Below are 22,750 nucleotides of genomic sequence, written 5' to 3' on the forward strand. Positions count from 1 at the left end.
CATTAGACTATTTAAATCCTGGGCAGCTAGCTGGTGGCTAATGGATTGAATGCTAAGTGCTGAGTCAGGAAAACTCCTCTTCCCACCATTGTGATCTCTAATCAACATGAAATAAAACTGAGGGAATGGAAAAAATTACCATGAATCAAAAAAAAAAAAAAAAAAAAAAAAAAGCAGGATTTTCCATCATGATATGAGCCAAAGCAAAAACTTTCAAAAAATTGAAAAGGAATGTACAAGAAACTATATGATTCTTAGAAGAACCATAGACAACATATCAATAAATATCAGTATTAAACGTATATTTACTCCAAATGCCTTAGTAGCTATATTCATAAAGGAAATATCATTTGAGCTTTAAGGAAAAAATAGATAAAACAAAATTGTGTCCAGAGATTTTACTATTCCCTCGGTTTTGAACAAGTATAACAGAAAGTGAAATAAAGAATTGAACAAACTTCTGGAGAAGCTAAATTTAAAACACTTATAATGTCTTCAAAATAATATAGCGAAAATGCATATTATCAGCAATACAGGGAACTTTTACAAAAATTTGCTAGGGTACAGAGATATTCCATACATCCTTATAAGCCATGATACACTACAAATAAAAATTGGCTCAAGGATCACAAATAAAATGTATGGACCAAAATGGAGACAACAATAAAATCTTAAACAATGATTGGGTTAAAGAATAAATCATAGAAACAGAGAGAAATAGAAAGCTATAATGAAGAAATAGAAAATGAAAATTTGGGAGATGTAGCTAAAACAGTCCCCAGAGCAGAAATCATAGCCTAATGATCATATATTAACTAAATAGAAAAATAAGGGATTAATAAACTGCAGATATATTTTACAGATTAGAAACTCAACAAATAAACAAATCTTAAAATAATCACTCTGTTTCATAAAAGAACTCCGTAATGAAACAAATATTGTCTAATAATTAAATCATAGAAAGATAAAAACATAGAAAAGAAACTATAGGGCAATATAAGGGATATATTCTTTAATCCCAGAATTAACCTGGGATTTCCTAAATATTTCTATCAACCTTCACCTTTCCAATTGTCCTGTGTACTGCATATCCCTCATCTTTCTTTAGATCTGGAGCCAGCAAAGTTGATAGGTAATAGTTCCTGAAGTTGGTATCTGGAAGACTACAGAAATCCAGAGAAAGCTGTGGTATGGAGGGAATGAGGAGATGAAGAACCTCTTTCCCAACAAGAATCATGGATGGACTGTCCCTCCTTAATCTATGTTCATCTTCCCTCCCTGTTTAGGGGATTAGAGATAGCAGGAAAAATCAGGGGAAGTTCCACATCTAGCCAGCACAATGTCAGATCTGAAGCCTGAACCAACTTGGGTTTTGGATATATGAGTTCAAGATATATATGGAACAATTAAGTGAAGATGTTCAATTGGTGATATGGGACTAGAATTTGTGAAAGAGACTGCATCTGGGGAACCTCCTGATGTTACTCAAGTTTACTTGACAATAGGCAAAGCATACCCTTCTCCTCCCTTAATGCCATCAACTCTAGTATGTGATGCTGGCCTCTCAGCTTTTTCCAGTCATTTTGAATCCAGAGAATATGAGTCTGTGGTCAGAAAGATGCCAAAATCTTTGAATACTTCAGAAATCCTGGAATACAGGGGGGAAACTTGCACTTAATTGGGCATAAGTTATATAAAAAAGCAGAGTCAGAGACAACCCCAAATTTGCCAAGATTGGAGAGAGAGTAAATGGTAAAATCACAGATTAACAGTCAGAAAAGAAGTGGTTTGGGAGAGGACAGATAGTGAGCTTAGCTTTGGACAAGAGAATGATTAATGTTACAGGAATATGAGGGATGGATCACACAGGTAAGAGAGCAAAAGCAGGAAAATTCATTGGGAGATTATTAGAATGATACAGGTATTCTACCTGGGAGTGTCTCTGTTAAGGGTTAGAAATGGTGATAGAAAGGAAGGGGATAGATTTTTTTGTGCTAGAGATAGATCTGATAAACTTCTAACAAAGCAGGAATCTCCTTTACACCTTCACCAATGGGTGGTGCTCTAGGCTTCTTTTGAGTCTTTCAGAGATTAAAAAAAGCACTATCCCACAGGACAACCCATTCAATTTCAGAACATTTCTGAGTGTTTAAACTTCCACTGAGCCAAAATCTTCCCATTTGAAGCTTCTATCTAGTTCTGTCTTCTGGAACCAAGAGAATAAATCTAATTCCTCTTCCCCTGGACAATATTTCAACTACTTAAAGGCTTTTTATCCTTCCAAATAACTAGAAATGGGAGTAACTTGTCCAAAAGGACACTGGGGAGGGAAAGAGCCTCCAGTGAATTACCGAAAGTAAGGCCTGATATTGGTCTGTTGCACGTTACAAGAGTGTCACCTCACAAGGGGCCAGCCTCAAGGGCCCCATTTCTCATGAGCAACATTGTTCCCTCCATTCTATTCCAGAAGCTCTAGGGTCAGAGAAGCAGAGACCAAGCTGAGTAAGGTTGCAGGATATTGTGGCACCAAGGAATGTCTGCATTATCCTAACTCCCAAATGTCCCCAACACAGCTTCTAACCCCTTCAACTAGTTGGCATGTTTTTGCCCTAGTTGTTGCTAATGTCATATCACTGTGCTCCCAAGTCCCACAGTAACACATGGCCCGTTATAAACCCTAAGAACACAGAGCCCTGGCAAGGTTACAGAGATTCATAGGGAGGATTCACAGACCACAGCAAAGCATTTCAAGAAGAGACTTACAGTGAATACACAAGGCAAGAAAAAGAAATATGGAAGTACAAAGAGAATATATAAACCCTGACCACGGATACAGAGGAATGCAGAAGTTCTTTATAGAATGTTTCTGAGAGTGAGGTGGAGCCCTAATGAGGAACAGTCTTTTTACAATGTATGTGGTGGTCCTTATAAAGAATGCACAGAAAATGGACAAGTCCAGCAAAAGATGAACAGGTGCAATATGAAAGATTCATGGGGGATAGATACTCAGGTTCTTTCAGATGAATGAGCCTCTTACAAAGATTGTAGATTGTTTCAGAGGATATACAGGCTCAAGAGAATATTCATCTTTCTGGAGCTGTTGAACTGATTCAACCATTTTGGAGAGATAGAACTATGCCAAAGCACTATGAAATCATGCATACCCTTGGATCCAGTATATTCCTACTGGGCTTGTATTCCAAAGGGATCATAAAGTAGGGAAAGGGACTTATATGTGCAAAAATGTTTGTTTCATAGTAGCAAAAAACTAGAAACTGAGTGGATGCTCATCAGTTGGAGAAGGGCTGAATATGTTATAGTATATGTATGCTAAAGAAAATTATTTTTAATAAGAAATTGTCAGCAGGATGATTTGAGAGATTTGGAGAGACTGATATGAACAGATGCTAAGTGACATGAGCAGAATGAGGAGATCATTGTACATGGTAACAGCAAGATTATGTGATGAACAATTCTGATACAAATGGCTTTTTTGAACAATATGATTTAGGCCAGTTTCAATGAGCTTGTGATGAAAAGAACCATTTTCACCCAGAGAGAGGACTGTGGGAACTGAATGTGGATCACAACATCATATTTTCACTCTTTTTGTTTTTGCATTTTCTGTCTCTTTTTATCACTTTTTCATCTGATTTTTATTGTGCAGCATAATTGTGGAAATATATATAGAAGAATTGTACATGTTTAATATATACTGGGTTACTTGCCATCTAAGGGAGGAGGTGGGGGAAATGGAGGGAAAAAATTGGAACACAAGGTTTTGCAAGGGTGAATGTTGCAAATAATCTATGCATATGTTTTCAAAATAAAAAGCTTTTATGAAAATTATCTATGCATTTTTTCAAAATAAAAAGCTTTAATAAAAATAAAGCCAGGTTGCAACCCTTTTAGAAAAAGAATAGAAAAAGCAACTTGAAGTTGGAGCACATGTCATTGGGATACATTCAGCATGATTCCACCTCTCAGTCTGAGTTGCTTTCTTCTCTTTGTTTATCTTTTTCTGAGAAAAGGCTAAAAATAATAATTGCAGTGATGTACATTTCCAACCTGGAGGATATCTCATGGATAATCCTAAATTTGAGAGTCTTGAGGATTCTAAACTTTCCTGAGTTCTAAGAAGAGAGCACAAGTGCCAAAGAGTTATTGTCTTAACAGCACACTTTTCCGAGAAGCAAAAAGAGGGATACAAGCAGGATCACTCTGTAAGTGAAAGACTAGAGCTATACTATGAATATAAAATTTACTTGTATAAAATAGAAAAAGAGAAGATCAGTGAATTCGGCTTACTACTAAAAAAGTTAGAAAAAGAACAAATTAAAAACCTTCAAATAACAAATTAGAAATCTTGAAAATAAAAGGAAAGATTAATAAAACTGAAAATAAAAAACTATTGAATTAATAAATAAAACTAAGAGTTGGTTTTATGAAAAAAACAAACAAAATAGATAAATATTTAGTTAATTTGATTAGAAAAAAGAAAGAAGAAAATCAAATTGTTAGTCTCAAAAATGAAAAGGGAGAACTTTTCACCAATGAAGAAAAAAATAGAGCAATTAATTAGGAGTTATTTTGCCCAAATATTTGCCAATAAATTTGATAATCTAAATGAAATGGAGGAATATCTACAAAAATATAGATTGCCCAAGTTAACAGAAGACAAAATAAATACTCTAAATTGTTTCACTTTAGAAAAAAAGAAATAGCTAAACCTGGTAAGGTGAAAACAGAGAAAGAAAATTATAGACCAATTTCCTTAATGAATATTGATGCAAAAATCTTAAATAAAATATTAGCAAAAAAAAAAAGATTACAGAAATTCATCCCCAGAATAATACACTAGGACCAAATAGGATTTATTCAAGGGCTTATATAGAGGGCTAGTTCAATATTAGGCAAACTATTAGCATAATCAACCTATATCAATAACCAAGCTAACAAAAATCATATGATTATCTCAATAGATGCAGAACTATGAAAAGATGATCAAAATCCCTATTGATCAGAGAAATCCAAATTAAGACAACTGTGAGATACCACTACATACCTTTCAGATTGGCTAAGATGACAGGAAAAGATAATGACAAATGTTGGAGTGGAGGTGGGAAAACTGGGATACTGATACATTATTGGTGGAACTGTGAATGAATCCAATCATTCTGGAGACCAAGGCTGGTCCTGAAATCCTCCAGAGAGCTAGTCCAAATAGTATACTTTGGTACCCAAATTTGGAGGGTCTAGAAAGCACACTACAGGAAACAACTCAAATGTCAAGGAGACACAATCAGAATTACGAAGGACCTAGCAGCTTCCACTTTAAAGGACTGAAGGACATGGAATCTGATATTCTAAAAGGCAAAGGAACTTGGATTGTAGCCAAGAATCAACTATCTAGCAAAATTGAGCATTATCTTTCAGGGGAAAAGATGGACATTCAATGAAACAGGTGAATTTCATTTATTTCTGATGAAAAGATCAGAGCTGAATACAAAATTTGATCTTCAAAAGCAAAACTTAAGAAAAGAATAAAAAGATAAAAAGGAAAGAAAAAAAATTTCTTTTAAAAGTTAAAAACCTATATCCCTATATAGGAAGATAATATGTTTAACTCTTAAAATCTGTATCTCTATTATGGATATAATTAGAGGATGCAAGTATAATTTGATTTTACTGTCATAAAAAAGAAAATAGAGGGAAAGGGCATTGTACTGGAAGAAGAAAATGGTAGTGTAATGAGGCAAATTACATTTCACAAAGACGCAAAGATCTATTTTAATAAAGGGAAAGAAGGAACAGAGATGGACATTATATAAATATTACTCCTCAGATTTGGCTCAAAGAGAGAAAATAAGATGCATTTAGTTTCACAGAGAAGCTTGTAGAGCTATAGAGATGTAATAGGAGAAAGGGCGAATGTAAAGGGGAGGTTAATAGAAGGAAGAACAGAAGTAGATGGGAGAAGAGATATGAAAGAAAAAGGGGATATAAAATGCAGAGGATTATTTGAGAGAGGGAGTGGTCAGAAGCAAAATACTGGGAAGGAGGGATAAGGGAAAAGGGGGAAAGAAAAGAGAAAAATATAACTTGGGGAAATCAAGATGGCAGGAAATATGGAATTAGTCATTTTAACTGTAAATGTGAATGGGATGAACTCGCCCATAAAAGAAAGCAGATAGCAGACTGGATTATAAGCCAGAATCTTGCAATTTGTTGTTTACAAGAAACACATTTAAAGCAGATTGATACATTCAGAATAAAGGTAAAAGGCTTGAGCAGAATCTATTATGCTTCAGCTAAAGTACAAAAAAGCAGGGGTAGCAATCCTGATCTCAGATCAAGTCAAAGCAAAAATACATCTAGTTAAGAGATAAGGAAGGCAGCTACACCCTACTAAAAGGTACTGTAGATAATGAAGTAATATCAATACTAAATATATATGTACCAAATGATAACTTTGGTTATTCCTAGAGGAGAAGTTAAGAGAACTGAAAGAACAATTAGGCAGCAAAACTATATTAATGGGAAATATCAATGCTGCTGTCTCAGAAGTAGATAAATTAAAGCACAAAATAAATAAGAAAGAAGTAAAGAAGGTAAATTGAATTCTAGAATAGTTATGTATGATAGACCTTTGGAGAAAATTGAATGGAGGCAGAAAAAAATATACTTTTTTCTCAGAAGTACATGGAATCTATACAAAAAATTGACCATGTATTAGGGCATAAAAACCTCAAATGAAATGCGGAAAGGCAGAAATAGTAAATGCATTTTTTCAAATCATGATGCAATAAAAATTACATGCAATAAAAGGCCAGTGGAAAATAGGACAAAATTAATTGGAAACTAATCTAATTCTAAAGAATGAGTGGGTAAAACAACAATTGATAATTTCATCCAAGAGAATGACAATAATGACACAACATGCCAAAATTGATGGGATGCAGCCAAAACAATTGCTAGGGGAAATTTTATATCTCTAGATGCTTACTTGCATAAAATATAGAAAAAGAAGGTTAATGAATTGGGCTAAAAAATTTAGAAAAAGAACAAATTAAAAACCCCTAATTAAATGCCAAATTTGAGTTTCTGAAAATAAAAGATCAATAAAATGGATAATAATTGATAATAAAATAATAAAATAAAACTGAAAGTAAGAAAACTAATGAATTAATAAACAAATGTATGGATTGGTTTTATGACAAAACCAAACAAATAGATAAACCTTTAGTTCATTTGGTTAGAAAAAGGAAAGAGAAAAATCAAATTGTTAGTTCCAAAATGAAAAAAGAAAACTTTCCACCAATAAAGAACAAATAAGAGCAATAATTAGGAGTTATTTTGCCAATAAATCTGATATATGCCAATAAATCTGATAATCTAAGTGGAATTGAGAAATACCTACAAAATTATAGATTGCCCAGATTAACAGAAAAGGAAATAAACTACTTAAATCACCCCATTTCAGAAAAAAAGAAATAATACAAGCTATTAATCAACTCTCTAAGAAAAAACTCCAGGGCCAAATGGATTTACATATGAATTCTACCAAACATTTAAAGAACAATTAATTCTAATACTATGCAAACTATTTGAAAAAATAGGGAAAGAAAGAGTCCTGCCAAAGTTCTTTTATGACACAGATATGATGTTGTCAGTTAAATCAGACTGAGTCAAAACAGAAAAAGAAAATTATAGACCAATTTCCCTGATGAATATTGATGCAAGAATCTTAAATAAAATATTAGCAAACAGATAATGGAAAATCATCCCCAAGATAATACAACATAATCAAGTAGGATTTATACCAGAAATGCAGGCCTGGTTCAATATTAGGAAAACTATTAGCATAATTGAATATATCAATAACCAAACTAACAAAAACCATATGATTATCTCAATAGATGTAGAAAAAGCATTTGACAGAATCCAACACCCATTCCTATTAAAACCACTAGAAAGTAGAGGAATAAATGGAATTTTCCTTAAAATGATCAACAGCATCTATTTAAAGCCATTAGCAAGCATTACATGTAATGAGGATACATTAGAATCATTCCCAGTAAGATCAGGAATGAAACAAGGTTGCCCACTATCAACATTACTATTGAACATTGCATTAGAAATATTAGCTTTGTCAATAAGAGAAGAAAAATATATTAAAGGAATTAGAGTAAGTAATGAGGAGACTAAATTATCATTCTGCAGATGATATGATGGTATACTTAGAGAAATCTAGAGGATAAACTAAAAAACTACTAGAAACTATTCACAACTTTAGCCAAGTTGTAGGATACAAACTAAATCCACAGAAATCATCAGTACTTTTATTTTATTACCAACACAGTCCAGCAGCAAAGGTACAAAGAGAAATTCCATTTAAATTAACTGTAGGTAATATAAAATATTTGGGAATCTACCTGCCAAGGCAAAGGTAGGAACTACATGAACACGAGTGCAAAACACCTTCCACATAAATAAACTCAGATCAAAATATGAAGTGCTTATGTGGAGGTTGGATGAATATAATAAAATGACAATACTACCCAAATTAACCTACTTGTTCAGTGCCATACCAATCAAATTCCCAAGAAATTACTTTACAGATCTAAAAAAACAGAAGAAAGTTCATCAAAAAGAACAAAAAGTCAAGAATCTTAAGGGAATTAATGGGGGAAAATGCAAATGAAGGTGGTCCAGCTGCACCAGACCTAAAACTATATTATATAGCAGTGATCATCAATACTATTTGATTCTGACTAAGAAATAGAGTAGTTGATCAGTGGAATAGGTTAGGTTTACAGGACAAAATAGTAAATGACAATAGTAATCTGGTATTTGACAAACCCAAAGACCCCAGTTTTGGGGATAAGGACTCACTGTTTGACAAAAACTGCTAGGAAAATTGAAAATTAGTGTGGCAGAAATTAGGCATTGACCAATAACCTATTCCAAGGTAAGATAAAAACTGATTCATGATTTATACATAAAAAGTGATAATATAAGCAAATTAGAAGAATAAAGGATAGTTTATACTTCTCAGATCTGTGGAGAAGGAAGGTATTTGTGGCCAAAAAAGAACTGGAGTTCATTATAGAACACAAAATAAATAATTTTGATTATATTAAGTTAAAAAGTTTTTGTTCAAACATAACCAATACAAAAGATTATAGAAGGGAAGCAACAAACTGGGAAGGGGGGAGAACATTCAGGGATTCTGATAAAGGTCTCAATTCTAAAATATATAGAAGAATTGACTCAAATATATAAGAATTCAAGCCATTCTCTAAATGATAAATGGTCACAGGATATGAACTGGCAATTTTCAGATGAAGAAATTGAAACCACTTCTAGTCATATGAAAAGATGCTCTAAATCATTATTGATCAGAGAAATGCAAATTAAGACAAATCTGAGGTACCACTCCATACCTCTCAGATTGGCTAAGATGACAGGAAAAGATAATGATGAAAGTTGGAAGGGATGTGGGAAAACTGGGACACCAATACATTGTTGGTAGAGTTGTGAACACATTCAACTATTCCAGAAAACAATTTGGAACTATGTCCAAAGGGCTATCAAAATGTGCATACCCGTTGATCTGGTGGCTCTACTAGACTTATATCCTCAAGAGTTCATCAAGGAGAAAAAGGGACACAAATGGGCAAAAATATTTGTGTCAGCTCTTTTTGTAATGGTCAAAAACTAGAAATTGAGTGAATGCCCATCAGTTGGAGAATGGTTGAATAAGTTATGATACATGAATGTTATGAAATATTATTGTTCTTTAAGAAATGATCAGCAGGATGATTTCAAAGTCCAGGAACTGATGCTGAGTGAAGCAAGCAGAACAAGGAGATCATTGTAACCAGCAATAAGATTATATGATGATCAATTCTGATGGAAATGGTTCTTTTCAACAATGAGATGATTGAGGTCAGTTCCAATGATCTTGTGATGAACAGAGCCATTTACACATAGAGAGAAGATTGTGGGAACTGAGTGTGGATCATGACATAGCATTTTCATTCTTTTTGTTGTTGTTTGCTTGTATTTTCTTTTTTTTCATTTTTTCCTTTTTGATTTGATTTTTTTTTCCTTTTTGATCTGATTTTTTTCCTGTGCAGCAAAATAATTGTATAGATATAGATTAGGTTTAACATATATTTTAACATATTTAACATATATTGTATTACTTGTCATCTAGAAGAGGGTGTTAGGGAAAGGGGAGAGAAATTTGGAAGACAAGGTTCTGCAAGGGTCAATGTTGAAAATTTATCCACGCATATGTTTTTTTTAATTTTTTTATTTACAAAAAATATGCGTGGGTAATTTTTCCAACATTGACCCTTGCAAAACCTTTTGTTCCAAATTTTCCCCTCCTTTCACCTATCCCCTACCCTAGCTGGCAAGTAGTCCAATACATGTTAAATATGTTAAAATATGTCCTATATATGTCTACATATTTATACAGTTATCTTGCTGCAAAAGAAAAATCAGATCAAGAAGGAAGAAAAAGAAAAACTGAGAAAGAAAACAAAATGCAAGCAAATAACAGAGAGAGTGAGTTGTGTTTCACACTCTGTTACGACGGTTCTCTCTCTGGGTGCAGATGGCTTTCTTCATCACTGAACAAGTGGAACTGGTTTGAATCATCTCATTGTTGAAGAGAGTTACATCCATTAGAACTGATCATCACATAGTCTTGTCGCCATGTATAATGATCTTCTGGTTCTCATGCATATGTTTTGAAAATAAAAAAATAACTTTAATATAAAAAATCAGATTTTTTCCCCTGTACTGATGAATAACAGATAATTGTTTGCCATAAATATTTTCCTTCCCTAGTAATCATTGCTAATCCTATTCAGTACCAAAGCTCGAACTTTACCCAGTGGTTTTTATAGTATTAACTTCAGGAGATATATCACTGTGTTTCCTGACCACCTTGACTCAGCCCTAAACCAAAACCTTACTCCTCCCAGATTCTTCAGCTCTCTCCCTACTTGATCTGAGGGTAAGAAAGGAGGCAACTACCATTCTTTGATTTTAAGAGAAAACACTTGTGTCACACAGAACAAACTACCATCCTAAGAATAGAAACCCCACTGCAGAATAACAATTCTACTCAAATTCTGGTTAGTAATTGCCTAGTCTGGTAGAAATTAGCTGCACATTTCTCCAGCCTGTCCCTTTCTACTCACATTACACCCATTCTAATTCACACAAGCCCTCACCACCTTTCTCCACGACTTTTGAAATGGTCTTCTAATGGATCACCTACCACAGCCTTTATTTTCTCCAGAGCATACTCCAAAGAGCTGCCAAATTGTTATCCCCAAAATTCTGACCATTTTCAACTCCAGAAGTTTCATGTGGCCCCTTCTTGCCTCCAGGATAAAATAGAAATTCCTCTTATCCTTAAAACTTCATAATTTTTTTTTTGCCTCTAATGTTATTTATTTTAATCTGAATTTAAGAAATAAAACAAACATTTGCATATCATCAAAAATGAGGGTGAAAGATGATTGTATATGAAACTGGAACTCTCTGATACATACTGGTTGTGTGACCCTTGGCAAATTATTTACTTTCTTTTTTATTATTATATTATATATTATAATATATTATGTATATTTTTATTTACAATACATATGCATGGGTAGTTTTTCAGCATTGATCCTTGCAAAACCTTCTGTTCCAACTTTTTCCCTCCTTCCTACCACCACCTGCTCTAGATGGCAGGTAGTTCAACACAACTTCATAATCTTAAAAAAAATGGCTTTTTATTTTTAAAATACATACAAAGATAGTTTTCAGCATCCACTCTTGTAAAACCTTGTGTTCCAATTGTTTCTCTCTTCTTTTCCCACACTTCCTTCCCCGTCAGCAAGTAAATATATGTTAAACATGTGCAATTTTCTAAACATATTTCCACATTTATCAATTTGCAGAAGAGAAATCTGATAAAAGGGGTTGGGGGGGAGGGAGAAAGAAAGAAAGAAAAAGCAAGGGAAAAACGTCAAAAATAGGAAAATACTATGTTTTGATCCACATTCAATCCTTATACTCCTTTTTCTGGATACAGATAACTCTGTCCATCACAATTCTATTGGAATTGGACTGAATTGTTAAATTGGACCTTATTGTTAAAAAACCCCATATTCATCAGAGTTGAGCAACAGCAATCTTGTTCCTGTGTACAATGGTCTCTTAGTTCTACTCATTTCACTTAGCATCAGTTTATGTAAATTTCTCCAGGACTTTTGGAAATCATTCTGCTGATTGTTTCTTATAAAATGATAATATTTCATTACATCCATATATTATAATTTATTCAGCCATTTTGCAACTGCTAGACATCTACTCAGTTTCCAATTTCCAATTCCTTGCCACTACAAAAAAGGGCTGCTACAAACATTTTTGTAGATATTTTCACAATCTTTTCAGACAGATTGATGACACAGGACTTTTCCAACTAAATTTTCCTGCTTGCTCTTGTACATTCATAATGTTTCCTTTTTTGTTTGGAGTTTTTTGATGAGACTGTTGGAGTTAAATCACTTGCCCAGGGTCACACAACTAGTAAGGGTCAACTGCCTGAAGCCAGATATGAACGTACATAATGTTTCAGTTCTCCTGTTCCTTATTTGTTACAGGAGCAACCTGCTGGTGGCTGCTGGGGATCTAATTCTGACCAGCAGAGTAGTTCCCTTCATGTGAGAGTATGATAAAGATACAAGAAGATTGAGAGGCAATTGCATTCTCTGACCTCTCTCCTCTTCCCTTTTGCCTCCAATTTATTTCATTCTCAATCCACAAGCAACATCTGCATCAGTAAAGGCTGATTTGCAATTCCTTCAAATGTGTTATGATTCATAGCTGTGGGGGCTTTTGGAGAATCAACTTGCCCCTTTACATTTAGGCATGGTCCTTAACAATTCCTGATTTTTTGTTTCATGGGAACACAATTATTCTTCCCCCAGCAGCATGGTCAGTAAGTTTTTCCAATATTGTGAAGCAGCTGTTATCTGAGTCCACATGCTGAGGAAATGCAAACAGCACTATCAAAGTCTTTCCCATCCTATTTCTCTGGATAGATTCAGGGTGAAATGCTATAGCAGCTGTTGAATCTTGTGAGAATTAATTTGCTCTAACATCATAATAGTCCATCATGGAGACAAACTTTCTGACAGAGAAGTATGATTTTATATATATATATATAGTCAGAGAAGGCATTTTTCATAAATTCCTCATCAGTCTTCTGGCTTTGATGTATTGGTCTATTTTAATTACCCCAACTGAAAAAGTTTTATGAGGTCTCTTCTCTCTTTTCTTCCCCATGGGTTTATCAAAGGAACTCTCCTGGGAGGATCCTACTCATGAACAGGTCTTGAACAATGCTGCTTCTTTGTTCTTTGTGCCCCACATTGGGTGTCATTTATTGCAGGAGTCACCTGCTAGTGGCTGCTGGGGATCAAATTGTGACCAGTAGATCCCTCCATATAAGAGAATGATAACAATACAAGGAGACTGACAGGTAGTTGTGTTCTCTGACCTCTCTCCTCTTCCCTCTTAGCTCCAATTTTTTTTTCATTTCCAATTCACAAGCAACGTCTGTGTCAGTAAAGGCTGATTTGAAATTCCTTCAAGTGTGTTATGATTCACAGCTTCTGGGGCTTTTGGAGAAATGACTTGCCCCTTCACACTTAGTCATAGTCCTTAACACTTATTAAGGTTGACAGACCTTAAGGCTTATTATCTTGATACACCTAGTCTGTTATGCCCTGGTGTGCTCTCAAAGTTCTCCAATGACTTACCTAGACTTCCTTGGCATTATGACCCAAATGAATATGGTAGCTATACATAGTCACACAGCACCAAGCTACTTGAGAAAGAACAGAGAAGAAATCTGTTAGGATTCTTACAAAGTGCTAAGTCACTGGAATTGATAGGCACTTCAGGAGATTCACAATTTCAGTGGAGGAGATTCACAAATCACAGGTCCCACAATCCCACTCTCAGAGGAGGCGTCAACCTTTGAATTCACACCTTTAAAAGATCATATATAAGGAACTCCCACAAGCCAACTAGAGACTTTTGGGAGAGACTTTTAAGAGATTGAGAAGCCAGGATTCAGTTGGGCAGAATGAAGGATTCAGAGAGAGCTGGAGGCTGAAGCTGGCAGAGGCAAAGGACTAGCAACAAGAGCTCTTGGAACCAAGGACAGAGATAGGCCTCTAAGAAAACTAACTGGGCTATTTTGAAAGAGACAATAAAGGACTGAACTTTTAACAGATGGCTGCATTTGAGATGATTATTATTTTGAACTGAAACTAAGGCTGCCTTCAGAAGCCCCGCAAGAAATCTGCTTCCAGAGAATGATTATATTTTAGAGAAGAGAACACTACAGAGATCAAAGAGGGGATAGACTAATATGTTCAAAAATTTTTATAGAAGCACTTTTTTTGTACCAAAGAAACAGAAACAAAGTTAGTGCCCATCAATTGGAAGATATGGTATGTGAATATAGTGCAAGATTATTGTGCTGTGAGAAAAGATGAAGATTCAGAAAAATCTTAGAAGACTTGCATGAACTAATATAGAGTGAACAGATACAGGGGAATTATTACTAACAAATGACTGAAGGGAGATCACAGCACTGTCAGAAGTAATGAGGAATAATCAGAACATACTATTCACAGTAATATGCAAACAAAACTTAAAACATAAAAGAAATAAAGGAATAACTTCAAAAATATTAGGTACTCAAGTTAACAAAGGACTAGATAGAAATCTCTGATAACTCAGTCTCAAAAAAGGAAACAGATTTGGTGCCAAGGAAATACCAGAGGAAAATAGTTTATTCCCAATGGATTCACAAGAACAATCTATCAATCTCTGGGGAAAAAATATGGAGATATATATATAGATATATAGATATATGTGTGTGTGTGTATGTGTGTATACACACACACACACACACACAGATATAGATATAGATATAGATATAATTTTATATGACAATTAAGTGAAGATATCCAATTGGTGATATGAAACTAGAATCTGTGAAAAAGACTGCATCTGGGGAACCTCCTGATATTCCTCAAGTTTACTAGGCAATGGACAAACCACACCTTCCTTCCTTCCTTAATGCCACCTGTAATGTCCAGGCTAGCTTTCTGGAGGATCTCTAGACAGGTGGTTTTTAGGGAGAGAAGTGGTGAAGGCAGGAGAGCCACCATGAGGCTGGTCAAAGATAGAGTCCGGAGTCTGCAATCTGGATTCTCGAGTCTTCTCTGTATCTGTGACTATGAGTCTTCTTCTATATCTGTGTCTGAGAGACTCTTGTGTATCTGTGTCTGAGAGACTCTCTCTTAAATATCTCAGTCCAATTATATCATTACAACTGAGCATTGCCAACTGCCCATTATATCACCATCAGATTAAAGATATGTTTAGAGAACCATTATCTCACACTGAGTAGGTGCTTAACTATAAGCACACTGCTATCCTGTATTCAAATGTATTTTTTTCAGAGTCCCAGCCCTCTACAGCCATCAATTCTACTATGTGACACTGGTATCTCAGATTTTTCCAGCCATTTTGAATCCAAAGCATGTGAGTCTGTGGCCAGAAAGGCCCCCAAATCTTTGAATACTCCAGAAATCCTGGAATACAGGGGGGAAACTTGCACTTAATTGTATATAAGTGAAACAGAAAAGCAGAGTCAAAGACAATCCCAAAGTAGCTAACGATGGAGAGAAAATAAGTGGTAAAATCAAAGACACATTAACAAAGTCAAAAAGGAAGTAGGTTTTGGGGAGGACAGATAGGAAGCTAAGCTTTAGACAATGATTAATGTTACAGGAATATGAGGGATGAGTTGGGCAAGGGAGCAAAAGCAAGAAAATGTATGGGGAGATTTTTAAAATGATACAGATTTTCAACTTGGGAGCTTCTTGTTATGGGTAGAAATTGTGATAGAAAGGAGGGGATAGATGTGACCTTTGTGCTAGAGATAGCTCTTACAAACTTATAACAAAGCAGGAATCTCCTTTACACCTTCACCAGTGGGTGGTGTTCTAGGTTTCTTTTGAGTCTTTCAGAGACAAAAAAAAAAAAAAAAGCACTATCCCACAGGGCAACCCATTCAATTTCAGAACATTTCTGAGTCTTTAGACTTCCACTGAGCCTAAATCTTCCCATTTGAAACTTCTATCTAGTTCTGCCTTCTGGAACCAAGAGAATAAGTCTAATTCCTCTTCCCCTTGACAATATTTCAACTTCTTTAAAGGCTTTTTATCCTACCAAATAACTAGAAATGGGAGTAGCTTATTCAAAAGAACACTGAGGGAGGGAAAGAGTGCAGAGACCTCCAGTAAATTAACCAAAGCAAGACCTGTTCTGTTGAGCTCTACAAGAGTTTCACCTTGCTAGGGATCTGCCTGAAGGCCCCCGTTTCTCATGAGCAGCACTATTCCCTCCATTCTATGCCAGAAGCTCTAAGGTCAGGGAGGTGGAGACCAAGCTGAGTGAGGTGGCAAGATATTGTGGCACCAAGGAATGTCTGCATGATTTTAAGTCCTAAATGTCCCCACCACAGCTTCTAACCCCTCCAATTAGCTGGCATATTTTTGTCCTACTTGTCCCTGATGTCATATCACTCTGCTCTGAAATCCTACAGTAACGCATGGCCCATCATAAACCCTGAGAGCACAGAGCCCTGGCAAGGCTACAGAGATTCATAGGGAGGATTCACAGACCACAGCAAAGCATTTCAAGAAGAGACACAGGTTCTTACAGTGAATACACAAGGCAAGAAAAGGAAGTATGGAAGTACAAAAATATATATACATACCTGACCAAGGATATAGAGGAATGTACAGTGAATGTGCAAGTTCTGCATAGCATGCTTCTGAGAGTGAGATGGAGCCCTAATGAGGAACAGTCTCTTTACAATGCATGTGGCGGTCCTTATAAAGGAGCCCTGAAATAGATGCCTATGCCCTTAATGGAGAATGAAGAGGACCCTTAAGAAAAGTACTCAAATTCTGCTGAGAATGTACTTATACTTCCAGGGAATGAATACCCCTCTATAAAGAATGCAAAAGAGACAGAAAAGACAAGGCACTTAGAAAGGTTACACAAATTCATGAAGGATTTCCAGGTTACTTCAGAAAATGCACAAGTCCAGTAAAAGATGAATAGGTGCAGTATGGAAGATTCATGGGGGATACTCAGGTTCTTTCAGAAGATGAATGAGCCTCTTACAAAGATTATAGATTGTTTCATAGGATATACAGGCATGAGAGAGGATTCACCTTTCTGGAGTTTTGAACTGATTCAACCATTCTGGAGAGCAATTTGGAACTATGCCCAAAAAGCTCTTAAACTGGGTATACCCTATGATCCAGCAGTGTTTCTGCTGGGCTTGTATCCCAAAGAGATCTTAAAGAAGGGAAAGGGACCCACATGTGCAAAAATGTTTGTGGCAGTTCTTTTTGTAGTGGCAAGAAACTGGAAAATGAGTGGATGCCCATTCTAATCAATTCTGATGGAATTATGGAAATAATTCTGATGGAAATAGTTCTTTTCAACAATTAGATAATTAAGGTCATTTCCAATGATCTTGTGATGAAGAGAGTCATCTACACCCAGAGAGAAGACTGTGGGAACTTAATGTGGATCACAACATAGAATTTTCTCTTTTTGTTATTGTTTGCTTGCATTTGTTTTCTTTCTCATTTTTTCCCTTTTGATTTGAATTTTTCTTATGCATCCAGATAATTGTATCAATATACATATTTTAGATTTAACATATATTTTAACATATTTAACATATATAGGACTACTTGCCATCTAGGAGAGAGGATAGAAAATTTCTGTAAAGAATTTACAGATTCTGTAAAGGTCAATATTAAAAAATTACACATGCATAAATTTTGAAAATAGAAAGTTTTAATAAAAAATAATCAGATTGCTTTCCTATGCTGTTGAATAAAAAATAATCATCTGTCATAAATATATTTCTTTGTTGATGGTAGTCACTGGTAATCCTATTTAGTACCAAAGCTTCACCTTCACCCAGTTTTTTTTTTGTTGTTTTTTGTTTTTGTAGTATAACATTCAGGTGATGCATCACTGTGTTTCCCAAACACTTTGATTCATCTCTCAACCAAAACCTTACTACACCCAGCCTTTTCAGCTCTCTTCCTCCCTTCTCCTTGTCCTAAGACATGAGTTTTTTTTTTGGGGGGGTGATCTTTGATCTTAGGGAAAAGAAGGAGGCAAGTACTATTCTTTGATGTTAAGAGAGAACACCTGTATCACACAAAACAAATTACCAAGCTAAGAATCTAAATCCCACTGCAGAACAACAATTGTACTCAAATTATGGATGTGAAGTCAAATTCTGTTTAGTAGTTGCCAAGTCTGGTAGTAGTCAGCTGCACAGTTCTCCAGCCTGTCCCTTTCTACTCACACCCCACCTACTCTAATTCACACAAACCCTCTCCACCTTTCTCCTAATGGATCACTTACCTATAGTCTTTATTTTCTCCAGAGCATAATTCAAGGAGCTGCCAAATTATTATTCCTAAAGTTCTGACCATTTCCCACTCCAGAAATTTTATGTGGTCCCTTCTTGACTCAAGGAAAAAATATAAATGTCTCTGTTTAATGCTTAAAACTTCACAATCTTTTACAATTTTTATAATAGCTTTCTATTTTCAAAATACAATGATAGTTTTCAACATCCACCCTTGCCAAACTTTGTGTTCCAATTTTTCTACATTCTTTTCTCCCATCTCCATCCCTTAGACAACAAGTAATCCAATATATATTAAATATGTGCAATTTTCTAAACGTATTTCCACATTTATTATGCTGCACAGAAAAATCAGATCAAAAGAGGAAAAACAGAAAGAAACAAAACAAAAACATAAACAACAACAAAAACATGAAAATACTGTTTTGATCCACATTCAGTCCTTATAATAAGATTCACTAAATGTTCATCCCCTTCCCTTCCTTCCCTCAAATGTAATAGGTTTCCTTTGCCTCTTCCTGAGATGTAATTTCCCTCATTTTACCTCCACTTTTCCCTTTTTCTAGTACACTCACTTTTCCACCTCTAGTTACTTTTTTATATTATAACAGTAAAAATCAAATTATACATACACTTTCTTTGTATACCCATAACAGAAATATAGTTCTCAAGAGGTTTTTTTAACCTTTTGATGCTTCTCTGAAGTACTATATTTGGAGGTCAATTTTTTTTTGTTTAGCTTTGGTCTTTTCATCAGAAATAAATGGAATTCTCCTGTTTCATTAGATGTCCATATTATTCCCTGGAAGAAAATTCTCAGTTTAGTGGAATAGTTTATTCTTGACTGCATTCCAAGTTCCTTTGCCTTTCAGAACATCAGACTCCAGGCCCTTCGATCCTTTCAGCTGGAAACTGCTAAATCCTAAGTGATCCTTATTGTTGCTCCTGTGTATTTGAATTGTTTTTTTCTGGCTGCTTGTGATATTTTTTCCTTGGTGTGATAGTTCTGAAATTTAGCCACGATGTTCCTTAGAGTCTTAATTTTGGGGTCTCTTTTAGGAGGTGTTTGGTGAATTCTTTCAATGGCTATTTTACCTTCTGATTCTATGCCATCAGGGCAGTTCTCTTTAATGAGTTCCTGAAAAAAATAGGCTCATTTTTTCATCATGGTTTTCAGGGAGTCCAATAATCCTTAGATTGTATTTCTCTAGCTCTCTTTTCCAGGTCAGTTGTTTTTCCAAGTAGGTATTTTACTTTTTTCTATTTTTTCATTTTTTTGCTTTTGCTTGACTGATTCTTGATGTTTCTTTGTGAGAAAGAAGCATGTGTCCTCTCCATGGACACATTCTCATCCTATCTTGGCTCTACCCCAAAAAATCTGTTTTTAAGGAATTAATTTCTTTTTCCATTCCACAAATTTTATTTTTTAAGAAGTTATTTTTTTCCATTTCACAAATTCTGTTTTTCAGAGGGTTATTTTCTTTTTCCATTTCACAAATTCTGTTTTTCAAGGATTTGTTTTCTTTTTCCATCTTGTCAACTCTATTTTTAAAAGAGTTACATGTTTCCATTTCACTGTCTATTTTGTAATGAATTTTCTTCAGATCATTTCTGTTTTTTCTTTTCCAAATCCTCTAGTAAAGTTCTCGTTCTCTTTCCCCATTTTTCTTCCAGCTCTCTTCTTCTAGGAGAGCCTTGTGTGATGGGTACCTATATATCATATTTTGGGGCTTCATCTCAACACGATCTGCATTTAGTGTCCTCAGGTTTTGAAATCTGTTCTTCTCTTTCACCATAAAAACTACCTGTGGACAAAATTCTTTTTACTTTTTTACTCATTTTTTTAAAGTGGAGATCTGCTTGTAGGGTAAGGGAGTTTGTCCAAGCTTTCTCTACAAGCAGCAACAGCTGCTTTTACAAGCAGCAGCGACTGTGCTGACTGACTTCAGGTGATGGGTGGGCACGGCCAGGTCTGGTGGAATTGTGGTGCTTTGGAGCTCTCTTTTTACCTTTTGTGTTTGTGTTGGATGTTTTATAACTTCTCTGCTGACCTACCGGATACTATCCAGGGCAGAGTGGCCAACACTACTATAGATTCCTCCTGTTAGATTCTGCAGCCAAAGGACCCCTCACTACCCTGGATCTGTGCTGCCTGCATTCAGAATCTGTGGTTGCCCTGCTTGAACTTGGCTTGCTTCCCTCTGTGTCTGATTGAAACCATCTTTTCTGGAGAGCTTCAAAATTATCTTCTTCTGGTAACTTGTTGAACTCCCAATATTTGTGGATTCTGCCAGTCCAGAACTAATTCAGAGGCTGGATTTGCTAATTAGTCTGAGTGTCATGGAAGAAGATCAGAAAGAAACATATATCCTCTCGACCATCTTGGCTCCACCTTTGGGGAATCAATTGTTTAAAAAAGATCATTAAAACATTAAACATTAAAATAATACACAAAAGAAACTATTTTTGGCTGAAGAAAAAATCCAAGACAATTTTTTTCTCAAGCCAAAATGTAATTCAGAAGCAATAACTTCCAGAAGTAAGGAGAAATTCTTTCAAAGGAAAAGTCATTTGAATTACATTAGACTATTCTAAATCCTGGGCAGCTAGCTGGTGGCTAATGGATTGAATGCTAAGTGTTGAGTCAGGAAGATTCCTCTTCCCACCATTGTGATCTCTAATCAACATGAAATAAAACTGAGGAATAGAAAAAATTGCCATGAATCAAACAAAAGCAGGATTTTCCATCATGATATGAGCCAAAGCAAAAACTTTCAAAAAATTGAAAAGGAATGTACAAGAAACTATATGATTCTTAGAAAAACCATAGACAACATATCAATAAATATCAGTATTAAACGTATATTTACTCCAAATGCCTTAGTAGCTATATTCATAAAGGAAATATCATTTGAGCTTTAAGGAAAAAATAGATAAAACAAAATTGTGTCCAGAGATTTTATTATTCCCTTGGTTTTGAACAAGTATAACAGAAAGTGAAATAAAGAATTGAACAAACTTCTGGAGAAGCTAAATTTAAAACACTTATAATGTCTTCAAAATAATATAGCGAAAATGCATATTATCAGCAATACAGGGAACTTTTACAAAAATTTGCTAGGGTACAGAGATATTCCATACATCCTTATAAGCCATGATACACTACAAATAAAAATTGGCTCAAGGATCACAAATAAAATGTATGGACCAAAATGGAGACAACAATAAAATCTTAAACAATGATTGGGTTAAAGAATAAATCATAGAAACAGACAGAAATAGAAAGCTATAATGAAGAAATAGAAAACGAAAATTTGGGAGATGTAGCTAAAACAGTCCCCAGAGCAGAAATCATAGCCTAATGATCATATATTAACTAAATAGAAAAATAGGAGATTAATAAACTGCAGATATATTTTACAGATTAGAAACTCAACAAATAAACAAATCTTAAAATAATCACTCTGCTTCATAAAAGAACTCCGTAATGAAACAAATATTGTCTAATAATTAAATCATAGGAAGATAAAAACATAGAAAAGAAACTATAGGGCAATATAAGGGATATATCCTTTAATCCCAGAATTAACCTGGGATTTCCTAAATGTTTCCATCAACCTTCACCTTTCCAATTGTCCTGTGTACTGCATATCCCTCATCTTTCTTTAGATCTGGAGCCAGCAAAGTTGATAGGTAATAGTTCCTGAAGTTGGTGTCTGGAAGACTACAGAAATCCAGAGAAAGCTGTGGTATGGAGGGAATAAGGAGATGAAGAACCTCTTTCCCAACAAGAATCATGGATGGACTGTCCCTCCTTAATCTATGTTCATCTCCCCTCCCTATTTAGGGGATTAGAGATAGCTGGAAAAATCAGGGGAAGTTCCACATCTAGCCAGCACAATGTCAGATCCGAAGCCTGAACCAACTTGGGTTTTGGATATATTGAGTTCAAGATATATATGGGACAATTAAGTGAAGATGTTCAATTGGTGACTAGAATTTGTGAAAGAGACTGCATCTAGGGAACCTTCTGATGTTACTCAAGTTTACTTGACAATAGGCATTAAGGACGGAGGAGGATATGCTTTGACAATAGGCAAAGCATACCCTCCTCTGTCTTTAATGCCATCAACTCTAATATGTGATGCTGGCCTCTCAGCTTTTTCCAGTCATTTTGAATCCAGA

General features: G+C 35.1%; 1 protein-coding gene across 1 annotated transcript in view; it reads right to left on the reverse strand.

Moving 5' to 3' along the window:
• The window catches only part of LOC127548001 (immunoglobulin alpha-2 heavy chain-like), a 30,401-nt gene extending 13,691 nt beyond the window's left edge, over window positions 1–16,710 (reverse strand). The window contains exon 1 of the mRNA XM_051975145.1: window positions 16,662–16,710. Within this exon, the coding sequence (XP_051831105.1) occupies window positions 16,662–16,710 (49 nt within the window). The remainder of the gene's footprint in view (window positions 1–16,661) is intronic.
• Between the last annotated feature and the right edge of the window lie 6,040 nt (window positions 16,711–22,750).

The sequence above is a fragment of the Antechinus flavipes genome, chromosome 1 (assembly GCF_016432865.1).
Source record: "Antechinus flavipes isolate AdamAnt ecotype Samford, QLD, Australia chromosome 1, AdamAnt_v2, whole genome shotgun sequence".
In the NCBI taxonomy this organism is placed as follows: Eukaryota; Metazoa; Chordata; class Mammalia; order Dasyuromorphia; family Dasyuridae; genus Antechinus; species Antechinus flavipes.